Source organism: Falco biarmicus, chromosome 5 (assembly GCF_023638135.1).
Source record: "Falco biarmicus isolate bFalBia1 chromosome 5, bFalBia1.pri, whole genome shotgun sequence".
NCBI lineage: Eukaryota > Metazoa > Chordata > Aves > Falconiformes > Falconidae > Falco > Falco biarmicus.
Genome location: NC_079292.1, coordinates 24230785 through 24249433, shown reverse-complemented (window position 1 = coordinate 24249433; position 18649 = coordinate 24230785). Strand labels below are relative to the sequence as shown.

The 18649-nt window shown below is 40.8% G+C and overlaps 1 protein-coding gene across 3 annotated transcripts; it reads left to right on the top strand.

The window, feature by feature from the left end:
• Positions 1 to 338: 338 nt before the first annotated feature.
• SEC61A2 (SEC61 translocon subunit alpha 2) lies at positions 339 to 17441 on the top strand. 3 transcript variants are annotated; one of them, XM_056340559.1, is made up of 13 exons: positions 339 to 471; positions 1639 to 1706; positions 5602 to 5667; positions 7551 to 7629; positions 10954 to 11085; positions 11229 to 11338; positions 11923 to 12076; positions 13035 to 13195; positions 14225 to 14422; positions 15244 to 15435; positions 15588 to 15664; positions 16343 to 16371; positions 17041 to 17441. In XM_056340559.1, the coding sequence occupies exons 1-13, from the start codon at positions 465 to 467 to the stop codon at positions 17196 to 17198; spliced, it is 1431 nt and encodes a 476-aa protein (XP_056196534.1). In that variant the 5' UTR covers positions 339 to 464; the 3' UTR covers positions 17199 to 17441. The 3 variants fall into 3 exon arrangements, with proteins under 3 accessions (XP_056196534.1, XP_056196535.1, XP_056196536.1); XM_056340560.1 differs by lacking the exon at positions 16343 to 16371; XM_056340561.1 differs by lacking the exon at positions 339 to 471 and adding an exon at positions 4607 to 4749 and having other exon boundaries at positions 1691 to 1706; positions 16343 to 17441.
• Positions 17442 to 18649: the final 1208 nt, after the last annotated feature.

Sequence of the window (18649 nt, the reverse complement as noted above, 5' to 3'; positions counted from 1 at the left end):
AGGAGGAGGCGGCGTGCCCGCACCCCCGCCCGCTCGCTGGCAGCCCGCAGCGAACCGCGGGGCGCCTGCAGCCGGGCCGAGGCGGTGCCGCGGCGGGAACGGCCCCCCGGCGGGGCGCGCTGGGAGCGCGGCCGCCCGCGGGTCCTTCGCCGCGGTGGCTGGCCGCCCGCCGCCTGCTCCGCGCCGCCCGGCCGCGGGGGGGCTGCCCCCGGCCCCGCCGCGTGTCCCGTTGCCCTGGGCCCGCGGGGAGCGGGGCGGCGCCCAGCGAGCCGCCAGCGGGGGCCGTGCCGCCCGTCCTCGCCGCGGCGGTGGCGCCGTCCCCTCAGGGCAGCAATAGCCGTCCGGAGCGATGCCTGCGCGCGAGGGGCGGGGCCCTGCGCACGGCGTCACGTGGGGGCGCCGGCCGGCGGCGGAGGCAGCGGCGCTGACAGCGGCGGAGGCAGGCGGCCGGCCCCGCCGCCGCCATGGGCAGTGAGTGCGGGCGGGGGGCGGCCCGGGGAGAGGGCGGTGGCGTGGGGGGCGCCGCTAGCGCGCGGGGAGGACGTGGCGGGGGGCGGCCCGGCGGGCTGAGGCGGCGGCGTGCCCGAGGTGCCGGCCCCGGGCGGGGCGGCTCCCCCCCCCCCCAAGCAGCTCTGCTTGCGGCGGGCGGCGAGGCGGGGGGGCACCGCGCTGCGAGGGGTGCGGGGGGTTTCCCTGCGGCCTTAGGTCCCTTCTGCGGGGCTGGGTGCGTGCTTTGGTGGGCTGCCTGAGGGGGTGGCACGAACGAAGGGGAGCGGTGTCACAGCCCAGCGCCACGGCAGCCCTGCCGCTTGGACCAGGTACCGCTTTACTTGGCTCGCAGCGCAATAAACATTTTCTTTGACGAGGTACTGACGGTGGTTTTCCATGGCTGTCCGAATGTGCTGGGAATCATGTAGGACAAATTCCCCACCAATCGAACGTTCTTTGATCTTTAATTCCACTCCTCCACCCCCTCCCCCCGCCCCCCCCCCCCCCCCCCCCAAGAGAGCTCAAGCTGTTGGAGCTTTTCTGTGTTTTCTAAGGAGAAACTGTGAAGAAAGCTGTATCAAAAGTTAAAATGAAATTCCCCGAAATTATGATCAGTTATTCTGATCAGTTATTCTGAGTGTTGCAGTGATTTAAATTAACGATTTCTCACCATATTTTACCAGCTGAATTGTTTTCTCAGCTAACTACTAATCTCAAGCACATGATACTAATCTCTGTGTGGATATTTTTTGATGTGAATATCCTTTGCTTCTGTGTTTAACTAGTACAGACTGATACTAGGTCATTTATTTTTAGGTGGAATACAATTTAGTTCACTTCTGGTGATACAGTGCAGCTTCTCATGTAGAAAGATTCCAGCTGCGGAAAAAATAATGGTCCAAATCTGATCAGAACAAGAACTTTGCAGATTTTTGCTCTGTTTTCAGCTGTTTTAGAAAGAGGTTGTTAGTTTTGCAACATTGAATTAACCTGTGTGTTAGGTGAAATAATTCACTTATGAAGTGTTAATTACATTTTTTTTTTCCTTTTAGAAGTTAAATAAAGTTGTATGAGTTTTATAAATTTGTGAAGGTCCATTAATATATTTTTCTCTCTTCTTTTGCGTGTGTGTTTGTTTTTCTGGAACAGTAAAATTTTTAGAAGTTATTAAGCCATTCTGTGCGGTGTTACCTGAAATTCAGAAGCCGGAAAGAAAAGTGAGTGCCACATTATGTTCTTGCTCACAGATAAGAGGATGTTATGATAATTCAAGTCCACACTCCAATATAAATATAGTAGGCCCTAAAGTAGGACATACTGTTTGACGGGGGGGAATCCATGTTAAGGAAAGAGATTACCATGATGATGAATTCTTAACAGCCTTCTGGTAAGTTGTTCCACTTGGTAATTATGCCAACTAATTTTTTTAAAGAAGTCTCATCTCTAGACTAAGTTTATTTAGTTTCAGCTCCATGTGATTGGATCTGTTTTAATACACTAGAACAGAGTTCTGAAGCAATTTTTTTTCCCCTGTGGATAAGTGTTGTCTGTGGAAACCACTGTTGACTTTGTGTACTGGACACAACTCTGGGCGTTGAGCTGGCTTATGTATTACTTTGAAAAGGCTTGCGCTATAATTCAGGAAGCACGAATTTAGTTCTTTTCCCACAAAGTATTGTCTACTCCCATAGTTGTGATTCACCTTGATGAAGTAGGAAGGTGCTCCATGATATAGTTTGGGTAATTGCTTCTGTTCATGTACTGGATATGACACTTTGTTCTGAACTAAGTGAACTGAGTTCATTTACAGCCAATCTGTCTGTTCCTTGAAATTCCTCCCATTTCTTGGCATATTTTCTAGATTAAAATTAGTTAATCTCTGCAGATCAGGAGGAGACCTACCTTGTAAAAAAAAAACAACCCCAAAAAACAAACCAAAAAAGCCCAAACCAAACAAACCCCCCACTGTTTTTACTTCCAAAACTCAAGGAAGCATGTATCACCTAGGTGACAAAGGTTCTAATTAGAGTAACAAATTTACCTAATATTCATTGTCATGACTGACCTGAAATTCCTTAAGAGCTAGGTTTTGATTTTTATATTCTTAAAGGGAAATGCATGGTTTGGAACATGACACCATCCAAAAGAATCCTCTCTGTTGATGAGAGATTCCCAAAGGACCGGATGCAGGGATGTTTGTGCCAGTAACTGTAGCTGAGCCTGCTGGATCAAATGGAGAAGATAAAGTAAAACCTGCTGATTATTCCCTTCTGGAATAGTTTTTTTTAAAAAAGATAAGGTTTTATCCCCTGTCTCTTTGCTCCATCTGTCTTTCCTTGTTGCTTTCCAGCATCTTTTCCTCTTGGGACAGGTTTCCAAACAAATTACTTAGGTCAGACAAGGGCATTTTCAGAGCAGAAATCCCCAGAGCCAGACCCCGTGCTACGATCTGGATGCACCAGATCTGGGTGGCAGGTACCCATCTTTGTTTCAGCAGCAGTGAACCTTAGTGTGGTCTTCTGATGCTGATTTACAGCTTATCTGTGATCAGCTGGTTACATCTATCCCATTTTTGTCTAGTGCAGTGGATGGGAAGAGGAATCTACAAGACAAATCTACAGATACTGATGTTTCTGTGAGGCTGATTGGCAGTAGTGATTTTTCTTTGGCTTTTTGTTTTCTTCCCCCCTTTCTATTTGCCAGAGAGGCATTAGGGCTTATCTGCCCATGACCTTCATCAGCAGATGAAGGATGACCAGAGAGGTGCTAAGACTCCTGTCCTCTGTATTTGGGTCACGTTATTACTATCTAGGTCACTGACTAGGCAATGACTTCCAGTTCCCAGCTTTGTACAAACCTAGAGTGAAAATACAATTGGGAACAATTTTCCTAAACCGAAGAGCCCTTTGACTATTTTAAGTTACATTCCTTGCTTGTGTGTAGTTTATCAAGTGACCCAGGTCATTCCATATCACTGTGATTCTTTGTTACTTACTGTTTTCTTGCAAGGTGTCACAGGCAGACATCGTTAGTAATGGTTTTAGTAGATTAGTTAAGGTCAGGCCAAGAAATGAAGGTAACAAAATAGAAGAAATCTGTTTTCTCTAAACTTGTATTGTTTGTTAAGTGAAGATGAAGTTTTGATTCAGTTGGGCTCTTGTTGAATCTTTTTGGTACTATTGTTGAGGAGGGAAATGGTCTTTTTCTGTCTCTAGGGAGTGTTGCTTTTATGTTTTGGTCAACTTGATTAACAGAAGCCATTGCTGCTTTTGTAGTTAGTAGTATGGGTCCATATTTCCCTCATATGCACAGATTTTTCTAAGTAGAACACACTGTTCAGAACACCGAGAAGATGCTGCTGAAGTCCCTTCATTTTCACAAGTTTTAAGAAAAATGTCAAAGGAATAAAATGTCCAATTGGATCTGATCTCATGATGAAATAAATGTACTGTCCCTGTGCTTGTTACCATTTGTGGCTGGAATATTTTGGTACCAGTTTGTATTTGCTGTTCCTGGCATATGGGTTCAGGTGCCGCCTCTTTCTTTCTTTGTCTTTTTGAGTCATAGAGACTGTTTTCCTTGTGAATAACTCTGATTTGGGTGATAACAGCATTTCTCTAATGCTCATATTCACCACAGTTACAAAGAGAGCCAGAGCACTTGTAGAGCCTGACTGATGTCTCAGAAGCTGACGATAACTGTTGGGCTGCAGATATAATTTGGTTAAGCATTCTTCTTTTTGGAAGTCTGTACATAAATTCTGAAGTATAGAATTCAAACAGCCCGTGGTAAAGTGGGTCGGCACTGCATGAAGAAAGACAAGATACTGTTTGGATTTATTTGCTGCTGTCACTATTTTTCTTTTTTTAACTTTATACTGTAAGTATTTTGAGCATCTTGGCCTCTTTTCAAAGAGTGAGGCAGTATCAGTAAATAAATTACCGGGATTATTTTGCTTCTAAGTGTGTGATTTTACTTATAAAGGTTATAGACTACTACTGGGTTTTCTTTTGCTTGAGAAGCTGTGCTGCTGCATTGCTTTTATATTTCCTCATTTGTGGGTGTTCGGTGCCTATAAAACCAGGCACTAATCCTTTTTCTTGTTACTTCTCTACAGACAGATTCGGTGGTTGGAGGCAGAAAGTTAGTGTTTCTGCTGTATCTGTCTTACATGTTAGTTCATGTCACGTTTTAGTAGCTGCTGTGCTCTTGTGTACAGTGAACACACATATCCTAATGTTTACGGTCCATGGAGGAGAGGTAGGAACTTTAAAGTAACACTACATATGAGTGCATTTCTTTCTGTCTCCTGCTTTGAGTAATCCTCTGGTTCAAACTTAATCTTGTGATTCTTCTTTTCTTGCACCTGGTGCTAGTAACAGTTGCCTCAAATGTTGTCACCCTTGGATTCTCTTCAGTGTGTTACTGACTAATGATCACTGAGCTGACGTTCTTTTTAAAGTAATACATAATCTACATTGATAAAAATAATTTGGAGAGGGAAAAAAGAGAGTCTTCAAAAATTACTTTGTGGTCAATGTCCATGAACATAATGGTGAATTTAAGCTTCCTCTAACACCCTTTGAAGAATTTAATTCAGTATTTTGAATTGCTGTCCAAAACTCATTGTTTTTATCACTTGTCTTCACAGCAATTAAATTTCTTTAAAAACTTCATAGTGCTTTAGTTTAATAACTTCCAGCCTTACAAAAGTGCCTCCAATTTGCTGAAGCCTAGAGCACTAATGACTGAAGATGGTTTTTTGCATTAATCTTTCATTTTGTTCTGATTATTTTCATGTTTTTAGCCATGCTGTTGCTATAAATACCCACTGTATTACAATATTATACATAAAATACATTCTACTGACTGCATGTCAGCTGTGTTGCCTGCCAGATCCAGTAAGTTTTCTTTGACTACACAGAAGCCCATGACTGTCTCTCTCCATAAAGTCTGAAATCATATTAACATTAAATTCTAATGAGAAGTCATGCCTTCTGGTTCAGTATCTTCACATTTAATTCTGAATGATACAGCATTTAGTGCTAATGTGAGAGTACAGTGAAAATTCTACATAAAATGAATGCTTAATCTCTACAATCTGTTCTGTAGATCCAGTTCAGAGAGAAGGTACTATGGACGGCTATCACGCTTTTCATTTTCTTAGTATGCTGCCAGGTAAGTATTGATGTTTTCTGTGTTCAGAAATTGTTGTTCTGTACATACAAAATAGAATACTGAAAGCGTGAGAAGTTCTTGTTTCATGTTGACCTACCAGTTTCAGTTATTTATTTTTATGGTTAAGTATTTAAAGTTCAGTTAAAGAAACCTGATTCTCTGAAATGAGTATGTATGTTTTCAGAAACTAATTCTCTCTATTTAGTTTAATATACATAATGTTTTTTCTTGTTTTATGAAGGGTCATAGCATCATAGAATGGTTTGGGTTGGAAGGGCCCTTTGAAGATTATCTAGTTCAACCCCCCCTCCCAGGGGCAGGGACACCTTCCACCAGCCCAGGTTGCTCCAAGCCCCATCCAACCTGGCCTTGGTCCTATCAAATGATGATACTGGCTGCAGGGTAAACAGCTGAGCTGATTATTCATTGAATAGTATAAACAAACTGAGCAGTTTTATGCGTTCTTTACCCTCTGTTCATAGCTAAATTTAAATTTTAGAAGTGACAAGTTTGAAAGTGAAATAGAAATTATTGTTTTTACCTGATAATAAGCTGATCGATTGTAAAGATTGCAGGAAAGTATTTTTCTGAGGTGTTAAAGTTGACATTTAGAACTTGTTTTTTGTGAATATACTGGCAAAGATGTTAGCTAAACCCCCTCCATAATACAAGTCTTTTTAAACATTTTTATGTGATCATTACTCCTAGTTGCAGGAGTGCCTGGAACATGTACGTGGGTTGTAAACAGATAGTGGTTTGTTTTGTTTGGGGTTTTTTTTGCTTATTTAAAGAATAGACATTGCAGAAAATGAGAATTACTTGATACACATTTTTAAGAACTTTTAGAACTCTTAGAAGACTTAAAATGAGCCATACATCTTCAGGACAAATCTTTTTAGTTATAATTAGTAACTTACCCATTCCAGACTCTGTAGCAGTAGTTTAATAATTTTTGTTTACAACTTTGAAGGACCGTTAAAAGGCTTTTAAAACCCAGTTCTTGTACCTACCTGTTTTTTTGGAAGTAGGAGGTGGGAATAATATTGGAGGTAGAACATGTATTTTATCTGTGTTTCCTAGCTGCTGGATATATACATAATTAAGATTTTGAATCTATACAAAAGATTATAGTAGTTGAATAAGGGAATCAGATGGTGCAGACTAGAGTTTACAATTAATCTATAAGATCACCTGGATTCCTAGTCTACTGTTTTTGTGATTAAGAAGAGTTCTCAAGAGCTCAGAATCCCTCAATATCAATATATTGGAGGTTTTGTGTAAACTTGGCTAACTTCTGATAGTTTCGTATGGGATATTTTAAAACATATTCAGAATTTGACTATTAAACTTGCTGGAGGAAGATACTTACATCGCAGTTTATGCTATATCTTTAACTTGTACTGAAAAGAACAATTTTTTAACAAAAAGCTCACCTCAAAATCGCTGAGAAATTTTCATGAAATAAGTAGCGAGAACATCATCTAATATTTTTCCCTGTTCTGTTAATGGTTTGTGGTGCCTAACCTATTTATACTTTTTTATGTTCTTTTGGGGAGTTGTGGTGCTCCAGAATCTTATGTCAGACATTTACATCTTCAACTTCAGTAATCTGTTTTATGTGCACTGACTCTTCTTTCTAGAGGTTTCTGCTTTTTCCTGTGGAAGGGTCTTAGTTTAGTCCTCTGAGTCCTACGCCACTTGGAGGATTAAAACAGAGAGTGCCAGTATCTCTGGTTTAGTTAAAAAAAAAAAAAGAAGAATAAATAAAAAGTTGGAATAAATGATACTAAACAGTATAGCAGTTGAATCATTACTTGTTAAGATGTTTGGATTAATGCATGCTTTCTTTGTGTGTCTGTTAATACTGTTGTGTGCTTTGACAGATACCTTTGTTTGGAATCATGTCATCCGATTCTGCAGATCCGTTCTATTGGATGCGAGTCATTCTTGCATCAAACAGAGGTTAGTAGATTATTCCTTTCTCTGTTGTGTGTTGGTATAAACAGTCCAGGGGAAAAACAGTTGGCTGTTAAATTTCCTGCAACCCAGATGTCACATTGAAATACTTTGTCAAGTTCTTAACACAGATGTAGTTAAAATTAACTGATACATGAGGAGTACTTCACCTTAGGAATGAGGTTTCCTTTGACATGCAAATGGGATTAATCTTGGTTCTCGGTTTTTGGAATAATGTTGTAGTCTCTTTCTGATTAATATATGGGACAGGGAGTCTTCTGCCCTGCCACTTAGGAATAGCACTGATACACAGTATGAGAGTGTTTCCTTCTGTGTGCAAGTCACACAGAAGGAATAATGTTTTGGCATCATCATGGGTGAATAATTTTATAGGTGTGAAAGCTAAGGGCAGAGATGAATATAGTTCGCTAAACTAACTAATTTTAGAATAGACAAGGTGATCCCAACCAAATATATAAGAAGAGTTAAACTAATTCTAGAAGTCTAAAACTTAAGATGGGTGACCTAGCATGTGTGACTCTAAATGAGGACACTGACCTCATCCATATCTTGGAAAATTGGTTGGAAATAAGGAAATCAGTGGAACCCTGTAATGTGAAGGTGCAAATTATTTAGGAATGGCAATTTTTGGCACACGTGTGAAGATAATAAATTAAGGTAAATAAGCTATCTGTTTCAAACTCTACTGCAGAATCTGCATATAAAATTCTGTGTCTCACTGGCAGTGTATGCTACTAAATTTGTTATCCACTACCCAGACAGAATGGTAATGGTGGCCAAGAAAAGACTAGAGAGACTGTGAAGGCAATAAAAAGCAGGAGCCAGAAAGTTAATTTTGCTTAAGTCAACTGACTAGATGTCATTGGAGGATGTGTTAAAGGTTTTGACATCCTAATTTTCTTGCTGTTGGAGATGTAGAGGTTTCCATGGGAGATGATGTAATATTTAACATGGTACTGAACAGTGTGTAGAGTCTAGGATGTAAGTATGAAAGAACCAGATTATTACAATGACTTCAGTGCTTTCACATTTTGGTAGCAGGCAAAACACATACACAAAAAAGGAAATAAAAAAATAGTTGTGCAATAATGCTTAAAATTTTCAAAAATCAGAACTGAAATGAGGACTCTGGTAGTTAGGTAGAAATGAAAAGAGGTCTCCAGACAGTAGTGGAGGTGCTCAAAAGCCCTTCGTTAAATTCAGATTACTTAGTAAAGACTCTTCAGGAAATTAAGCTATTGTGGGTTAAGAGGGAAGAACTAACAGCTTAAGAACTGGTTGAAAAGACCAGAAGAAATGTCTCCACAAATCTGTAAAGTTCCACAAATTGAATATTGCATGCAGTTCTAATGTACCATGCCATGACAGATAAGTGAACTAAAAAACACTCAGGAAAAAGCACCGAGAATCTAAGGTAGATATTAACGTACATGAAGAGATCCCAAGAAAATAAGGATTCTTTGCCACGAAATGTGCATATCCAAAATGTCTTTTAAGTCTTCATTTCTGGGAAAAAGTGTATAGGGAATGGATAGTCACTTTTTGCTTATACTGTAAGAGGGAATGGGCAGCCAATGGTGTTACTAAGCAGCCCATATAACTCAAAGTTTCTGAATGCATTACTGGCAGAAGTTGCCAGAAGCAGTTTCTGAATAAATGACTGGTATATGGGGAAAGGGAAATACAGAATGATACTTCCCCCAAAGAAGGGGCCCCTGTCAGAGGTGGGCTGTGAGGACAGCTAAGCTTCTAGGCTGATCAGGTATGGAGATGCTGTTTCTTCTTCTTTTCGTTTTCCATGTGACCTTACAGACCATGTTTCCCTTGTCACTGGTTCTCGTTATAACTTTGCAAGTCCGCAGTGGCTAAATAGTTTTTGATTAATAATTTTCTTGGTAATTTTGTGATGGAGCACTACTGTACTGCATGTGAGAGCAGAGTTATGCTTAAATGTACAGAATTGAAAAGAATTGTAAGCTGATTCTCTTTTGAATCTCCGTGGTGGATATTGTGGCTTAACATCAGAAAAAATGTGCATTATTTACATGGTCACTCAAGGGGCATAAAAAATGGTGACCAAGTAACTTGATCTGGCTTAATTGAATACTGAACTTGTAAAACGTGTCCTTACCTGAACTTTTTTCCTTTAAGGTTACAGCTTAGGAAATGTGGAAAGTTTCATCACTTGGTAGTTCTAGTTTCTTAATTTTCATCCAGATTTTCAACTTCTTGGTTTCTTAAGCTTCAGGTAGGAGAAATTTTTCTGGTATTAGCTGAAGGGCAACTTAAATTTCGAAAAGTAATCTCTTCATAATGCTGTTCCTCAAAAAAGTTGATGTGGGAGAATGATTCTGTATTGAGATGAGACAGGAGAGTATATTGTACAGGCAAGAGGCAGGCTATTTTCCTGGGTTTAACTGTTTTATGTACATTCAGATCAGCTCCCATACCACATTATAATGTAACTCACACAGGTATCAGTACTTGAATAAGACCTTGCTGAGAATATTTCTAAATTAGAGTATTAGGTGGTAGTTCCGGTGTTGCAGGTGCATCAGTCTGAGGATGCAAGCAAAGTGAGTGATGCCTCAGTTTTACTACACCGGACGAAGTGATTGGGAGGGAAAACCAGGCAGGTTTTCAGCAATGCACACCTGTGTGCTGCAGCAGTGGTCTTGTGTAAAGTTAGATTGCCCTGTTCGAGTTGTATACGGTTGGAAGTTCATAACTTGATGACGTTGCGCCAGTAGGTGAGTTGCCAGAATAAGAGCATCTTAATGACACATCTTTGTTTTGTTAAAAACTAGTTTAATCCTAAACTACCGTGCTTTTAACTAGAGTCAGTGATTCTGAGAGTGGCATTGTCAGCCACTGTGGATCTGCAGCACTTCTCTTGTGGTCTTCGAAATTAAACCTCTGGAAAATGTGGTGGTTGAAGCACTGATGGAATAAACAACCAGGGACAAGATGCTTTTCAGTGAAAGGTTCCTTGATATGATATGCCAAAAAGCTGAGCTTCAGTGTGCGTTGACCTTTAGTGTTAGTGTGGTTCCACAAAAATATTTGAAGAGCTACATAGGTTTTTAATGTTCCCTTCAAAAATACAGATCTTAACAGAGCAGCCTTCTTTTGTGAGGAGATAATGGTTTTTGTTTTGATTATACTTGTACTGGAATATACATGTTTGAAGTGTTACGAAGAATGTTCCTTACAGGTCATAAACCTTTCAACAGACTTAATATCCTCCGAGTATAATTCTTTAGGAGAGATACTTCAATGGCAGTTGTATTAATTTTTCTTCCTGTTTAGGTACTTTGATGGAATTGGGTATCTCACCCATTGTGACATCTGGTTTGATCATGCAGCTGCTAGCTGGAGCGAAGATCATTGAAGTTGGTGATACTCCCAAAGACAGAGCATTGTTCAATGGAGCTCAGAAATGTAAGCACTGTTCCAATTAAAATTAATAAGCATATTCTTATTGTTGGGAAAGCAGCCTTCCGAAGTCATACTAGATGTGAGATTTCTTTGGTAGGTGATTTCAGCAAATTTTTTTAAAGAATTTGCTTTCTCTCTTGTTTTAGTATTTGGGATGATTATTACCATTGGGCAAGCCATTGTGTATGTTATGACTGGAATGTATGGAGATCCCGCTGAAATGGGTGCTGGAATTTGTCTTCTTATTATAATTCAGGTTTGTAATGAGCTATTTTGTGTGTAACAGACTGGTTAGATACAGTATAGCTGAAAGGAAAAATGTATGTCTGGTTGCTGTTTATTTTTAATGCTAGAGAGCATCATCCGTTGTATCTGTCTGCCTGTATAGGAGAAATGCTAAATATTCTGTAAAGGAGGAGAAAGATGGGACAATTAGTATCAAAAATGTTTCAGATAGGAGTGGCTGCTTAATTTGAAGTAAAGGAATTAGTAGACTTTGAAAGCAGTAGCTGCTGTTCAGTTCCATGGTGGATTTCTCACTAAACAGCACAGATGCAGCTTTGAGACATTATCCTGTAGAGCAAAGCAGTAAATGCGCAAACTTCAACGCTTTTTTTGAAAAAAGTGCTTACTGAATAATCTTTTTGCTAGCATCTGTGTTGAAAAGTCACAGAGATCGTTGCCAGCTGAGATGCGCAGGCGTTTGTACATGAAAGGGCAAATGTACTGCATGAATGATATTTAGGTGAAAAACTAATGATCATGCTGCAACATGATGAATTAGTAATTCTTGACTTGATTTATTCTTGTTTCTGCTCAGTTTTGTTTCTTTTCCCACAGCTGTTTGTTGCTGGTTTGATTGTGTTGCTGTTAGATGAGTTGCTACAGAAAGGTTATGGCTTGGGGTCGGGTATTTCCCTGTTCATTGCTACCAATATCTGTGAGACCATTGTCTGGAAGGCCTTTAGTCCCACTACCATCAACACTGGCAGAGGTACGTGTGCTGTTACAAGCAGTTATAACATGTTTCATTGGATGTATACTATACATAAACTGTCAGATGTTTATTGAATAGCTATTAAAAAATATTTTAACGTGTAATGACTAGCTTCTAAAGTCAATTGTGTAACATGTAAGATGAAAATGTTTTCTGATTTAAGTGAAGATTAATAACCTACAAGTTTGGCTTTGCGGAGTTGAATTGCAGTAGTTAAAATGGAGCTTGAAACACCTTGAATGAAGATTTTCAGATTTCCAAACTGAAATGTCCTTGTTGTGGCGTCATTTAATCCACAGAAAGAGAGAAGAAGTTCTGTATCTTCAGAGGAGCTGATTATGATCCAGCTGTTGTTTGTGGCTATAGGATACTTCTACAGTTGATGCCTCCAAATTACTTTTTAAGCTGGTTTGAGTCTTCAGAGACTACCATCTCTTCGTTTCTTAGCCAGCCTTTGACAACATCTGGTTGTCAGAGACCCTAGAAATACCAAGATACAGGCTGTTTGCATCAAGATGTTAACTAGTTTAATGCATATGTTTGAAATCCTGAGCCATATTTTTTTAGTTTGCTTTCATTTTCATCTGATTTTTAGTAGTTCTTTTGAATGGTACTACTGCTTTTCTAAAGCTGTTTTTCTCCTCGTTTATTATTTCTTCCTTCCAATCATCCTCCTACTCCCAGAAAAGAAAGAAAAAGATTACTCTTTCATTTGTGTGACTTGGTTAGGTTATTTTGTTTTTTAACCAGGAATAATGTTTTGGTCTATTATTCTACATTCTATAAAAGCTAAAACAGAATCCTCTATTGTGATGTATTTGTTGTAACAGGATTTATGTCCTATTGCGTCTGATTTTTTTATGTGTCATTCTTAAAATTTCTGAAAGGAAGATATTTTTTTAAAATGTTTTTAATTTCCAGATTAAAATTTCTTTTACTTTTTTGCTTTGTGCAGGAACGGAGTTTGAGGGTGCTGTGATTGCATTATTTCATCTTCTGGCTACACGAACTGACAAAGTCCGGGCTTTGCGGGAAGCTTTTTACCGGCAGAATTTGCCCAATCTCATGAATCTGATTGCTACAGTGTTTGTGTTTGCTGTAGTCATATATTTTCAGGTAAAATGAGAAGTTCCTCTCCACAGCTGTGTAGGTAGAAGTGCATGGACCCTAGACGCTGCAGTCACTGGGAAAAAATGTGAAAGTTAAAGTAGAGTAACTGCAGTATCTTAGCTTTGAGTGAGGAGCTTTGTGTTTCAGTGTTGTTTTCAGTAACATACCTCTGTGACAGTACAGCTGTTAAATTTTACAGCCAGATGTACTCAGTGATGTAATCTCACATTCCATTAACTGCCATACATACTATGAGAGTATTTTTACTAAAAATGGATTCTGGGGATTCTGGAACTGCAGTCGTTGCAGTGCACAGATAATGTGCTTGATATTCATTGTTGAATTAAAAGAATGCTTTTGGACAGAGTTAGAGAACCTTGCTTCTTTGGGGTGTGTATGTTCTAGAAAACAACCATGTCATTAATGTATAGCTTATTGGATTTTCCCCTAATTGTCGTGAAATACTCAGCTACTCTTTCTTTTTAAATTTAAGTATTTACTAAAATGTACACTAAAGGAGGGTCCATGTGGTGATTTTTTTTGTTTCCTTTTTTTTAATCTGTGTGGCTAAAATATGAATTTTTTTTTTTTTTTAAGCTGTTGCGTGAGAGGCAAAAAAATGAATTACCTGGTTTTCAAATTCATGTGGCTTTTCTTGGGCCTACTCCGATAGGAGCCAGCCCTGGAGACCAGAAGGCTGGGATTACTACACAAAAGCCTGCTGTTAACTGGCTAGTTAAGTTAAAGCCATTAAAGGCTTTTATCAATCCCTATTCTGTAAGGGGTATTTTACAAGAATATAATGTAGCAGATGAGAGATAATGTTTATGTAAAAAGAATGTAATACAACCAAGCAGTAAAATTTGTAAGTCCTTAAAATTTGTGATCCAGACTGTAGCAGAAAGCCATTGGGATTTACTGTCTTGCTCCTTTTTTATCTAGCAAGAGCTTTGTGGTCAGGAATAGCTTTTAGGCACCCTAGGAGTAGCTTCTGTCTTGGAAACAAACTTGGTGCATCTGTGTTCTTTCCCATAGGGGTTTCGTGTTGATTTACCGATCAAGTCTGCACGATATCGAGGACAGTACAGCAGCTATCCTATCAAGCTCTTCTATACCTCCAACATTCCCATCATTCTGCAGTCTGCCTTAGTTTCAAACCTCTATGTCATTTCCCAGATGCTGTCTGTTCGTTTTAGTGGCAACTTTTTGGTGAACTTATTAGGACAGTGGGCAGTAAGTATTTTACCACTTTAACTGCATAAAATTATTTGTATATATTTACTTCATTGTGAAACTTGGTAATGAACCAGCAGAAAGCTGGAATACTTACTTCTTAACAGTGTTGTGGTTTAACCCCAGGCAGCAGCTAAGTACCATGCAGCTCCTCACTCACTCCCCCACCAGCAGGAGGGGGAGAGGAGGATTGGGAAAAAGGTAAAACCCATGGGTTGAGATAAGAATGATTTAATAATTGAAATAAAATATAATCACAACAATAACAATAATTGTAATGAAAAGGAGAGAGGAATAAAACCCAAAAGATGGGGGGGGGGGGGGGGTGGTGGTGTGTGGAAAAAGTGACGCACAGTACAGCTGCGCACCACCCGCTGACGAGTGCCCAGCCAGGCTCTGAGCAGCGATCAGTCAGTGGCTCCCAGCCAGCCCCCCCCAGTTTATATACTGGGCATGACATGGTATGGTATGGAATATCCCTCTGGCTAGCTGGGGTCAGCTGACGTGGCTGTGCCCCCTCCCAACTTCTCATGCCCCTCCAGCCCTCTCCTTGGACTGAAAAGCCCTTGACTTGGTATAAATGTTACTCAGCACTGAAGTTTTTAGTTGTTGCTATCAACGTTATTCCCACACCAAATCCAGAACGCAGCACTACACCAGCTCCCAAGAAGAAAATTAACTCTATCCCAGCTGAAACCAGGATAAACATTTGTATATAGAAGCTGTTTTAAACGTTGAAGAGGAATTCCTCTAAAAGACAGGACAGGAGTGCAAGAGGTCTGTGAGAAGTAACTAACTGCCTTTTTCTTCCCCTCTCATAGGATGTCAGTGGCGGTGGCCCTGCTCGCTCTTACCCTGTTGGTGGCCTGTGCTACTACTTGTCCCCTCCAGAATCCATGGGTGCAATATTTGAGGATCCTGTCCATGTAATAGTTTATATAATATTTATGTTGGGATCCTGTGCGTTCTTCTCGAAGACTTGGATTGAGGTGTCTGGCTCATCAGCGAAAGATGTAGGTGTTCTGATAAAAATACATAAATGTTTTCAAACGCTGCCTCTACTTTAGAATTGACTAGCTGCTAACTAATCAGTTCCTAATTACTCTGACAAAATATCAGGTGACTGAAACACCCCAGCAGTTTCGTAAAATTATGGTTTTTGCAGGTTGCCAAGCAGCTCAAAGAACAGCAAATGGTGATGAGAGGCCACAGGGATACTTCAATGGTTCATGAGCTTAACAGGTACGGAAATGCTGACTTCCAGCTGGATGGTTAAGAGTGCTGGGGAGTTGTCAGCTAGAGCAGATATTCTTCGAAGAATCTGAGACCTGTTTCCACTGCAAATGTCAAGTTTCTTCCCATTCAGCTGGCACCTTTTCTGGTAATGCAGAACATGTTCATAGTAAGAGGTTAAGCTGTAGTGTCTTTTGTTTGAGTGGCATAATGAGGGAATTTGGGCTGAGTCTCTTCCATGTTTGCAAAAGGAAGATCCCTTGATTTTTACTTCACCGTTACTGAACTAAGATGACACTACAGAAGCGGTATTTTGTGCAGTATGCAAAGCCTGCAGATCTGTATTGAAAGGTAGACCTACCTGTACGTACTTAAGTCAAAACAGTTATTCTTAGTTCTGTGACGGTCAGATCGCACATATATATAGAACTATTACAGTATGAATTGAAGAGCTTTGCCAGTGTTCAGTTATTCACACACCTTTCTTATCGGTGAATGTTTTATTTTAGCTTCTACTTTGTGCAGATACGGAAGATAGTAAGAGCAATGGCAGAGTTGCATTTGCAATGCTGAATTTGTTGCTGAATAGTCGGGTTGGTTGTTCTAGTAGTAGATGTATTGTTAGAATCCTTCAATGAAAATTCATTATTACAAATTCTTTTTCTTTTTTTTTCTCCTTTGGTCCAGGTATATCCCTACAGCAGCTGCGTTTGGAGGTTTGTGCATTGGTGCCCTTTCAGTATTGGCTGACTTTCTAGGGGCCATTGGGTCCGGCACTGGCATTCTGCTTGCAGTTACTATTATTTATCAGTATTTTGAAATATTTGTAAAAGAACAGGCTGAAGTTGGAGGAGTAGGTGCATTATTTTTCTAGGTGTCCAAATATTTCATGGTTTGTGTGAAAGGGAAAGTATTTTGACAACATGCGTCATTTAGTTCAATAATGCTGTTTTCTTTTTAATTGTTTTCAAGTGCTACATGTCCCATTACTGTAATGGGCATTAAGCAATGCCTGTGTGCAGCGTTAGTACCAGCTGCCTTAAGAATAAAGTTTACATTATCTTGTTTAAGTATTATCTAGTGCTGCCTGTAATGCTGGAAACCAATTCATCTACCTTGCTGTTCAAATACTGCAGTGAGATGGTAACATGTATCAGTTCGATATCGGTAAACATTTTTGCACACGGCATTAAAATGTTACATTTATTTCCCTGTCCTTGATAGGAAAAAAAATATATCTGGGTTCAGATTGCCACGTGCCAGTGTTCCTGACAAAATTTATTTGTAGCCTGTGTTTTACATTTAATTTTTTTATACTTTTTTAACTTGCATCTCCCCATCATTGAACTCAGCACTCCTTATTCCTTTGCGGTGTCTCCACTCAGGCACCTTTCTCTTAGCTCCAGGGTTGAACAAGCAAACATTTTACCGGAGACTGATACTCATCTCACCTGTGAACTGGTTCTGTGGTGGATTTGCTGCATGGCCAGGCCCAGGGCATTTCGGGCTCTTGCCCTGGGCCTTCCATGAGACAGCACGGTAGCTGCTGTCACGCTGGCAAGTCAGCCCCATAGTTTTGTTTAAACACGTACTTGTGAAAACTGTGCCACTGAAACATCACGTCCACTTTGCTTTTGTGAGTCTAAAGACCGAGGCCTGGTTCCTGAAGTGGTGTTCATAGAAGGGGAAAGGGGGAACGAGGAGTTCCTGCTGAAAAATTATTTGTCGCACTTTGCAGCGGCAACGTAACAACTGTAAATGTTAGACAATAAACTTATTTAATTAAGCTCTCTCCTGTGTCTTATCTGCGCGAGGTGTAATTCATACACAGGTTTTGGTCATTTCTAACGCGCTTTGTTAGAGAGGTAGGCCTGGAGGGTGCCTTTTTTTCTCTCATTATCCTTTCTAATATGTATTTCTGATCAGTTTTTGGCAGCCTTAATTGAAAAACAAATCTCAGGATTCCTCCCCTTAAAATCACTGGGCTTTTCTGCTCGGCTGTAATCAATTACTTTTTCCCTTTGATTTCATGTTCTGTCTTCTGTCGCGCTGAACTTGAAAGTAACTCTGTTTGTGAAGGGAAGAAAATCTTAAGCAAGTTCTCTGCTTCATTGCTAAGCGAGGAAAGCCTTCCTGTTTATGCATCTCATCCACATTTGTGGACGGTTTGTGGCTGACACTTTGGTATCTTGAAGCAGTGGTGGTGGCTTACATGATTAGAAGCAGGTGACCACCCACGTAGGTACACAGCAGGTTGGTTTGGCAGAAGTGTTTCCTGGCGGGGACTGGACTAAACGGAGGCACAGCCGAGCAGGTGGAGGTGTCCCAGGAGAGGGGGTGCTGCGCAGCTGTGCTGTCTCGGGCGTGTCAGCAAGATTGTGCCTTGAACAGAATGCCCTGGCTGGGCCATGTACGGTGCTGGTGTGCACCAGTGGATATCTTGTCTTCGCCATCATTGTCATTGTTTTCTTAGATCAAACAAACCAATTTTCTCTTTCCGGATAGGGGGCTGGAGCATCTCCCTGGTGAGGACAGGCTGAGAGAGCTGGGGCTGTCCAGCCTGGGGAAGAGAAGGCTGGGAGGGGACCTGATCGGTGCATGCAAATACCTTAAGGGCGAGCGCTGAGAGGGGGCCGGGCTCTTTTCAGTGGTGCCCAGTGACAGGACAAGGGGCAACGGGCACAAACTGCAACACAGGAAGGTCCATCTGAATATGAGGAAGAACTTCTTTACCTTGAGGTTGGCAGAGCACTGGGACAGGCTGCCCGGAGAGGCTGTGGGGTCTCCTTCCCTGGAGACATTCAAACCCACCTGGATGTGACTGTGCAGCCTGCTCTGGGAGAATCTGCGTTAGCCAGGGTTGGACTAGATGGTCTCCAGAGGCCCCTTCCAGCCCTGGCCTGTGGTAGCTTTAGTTGCGCTGAGAGAAAGCAGCAACATCTTCAGGTCTAAATTATAAAAGGAAATTCCCAAAAGTACTGTTTCAAACACAGC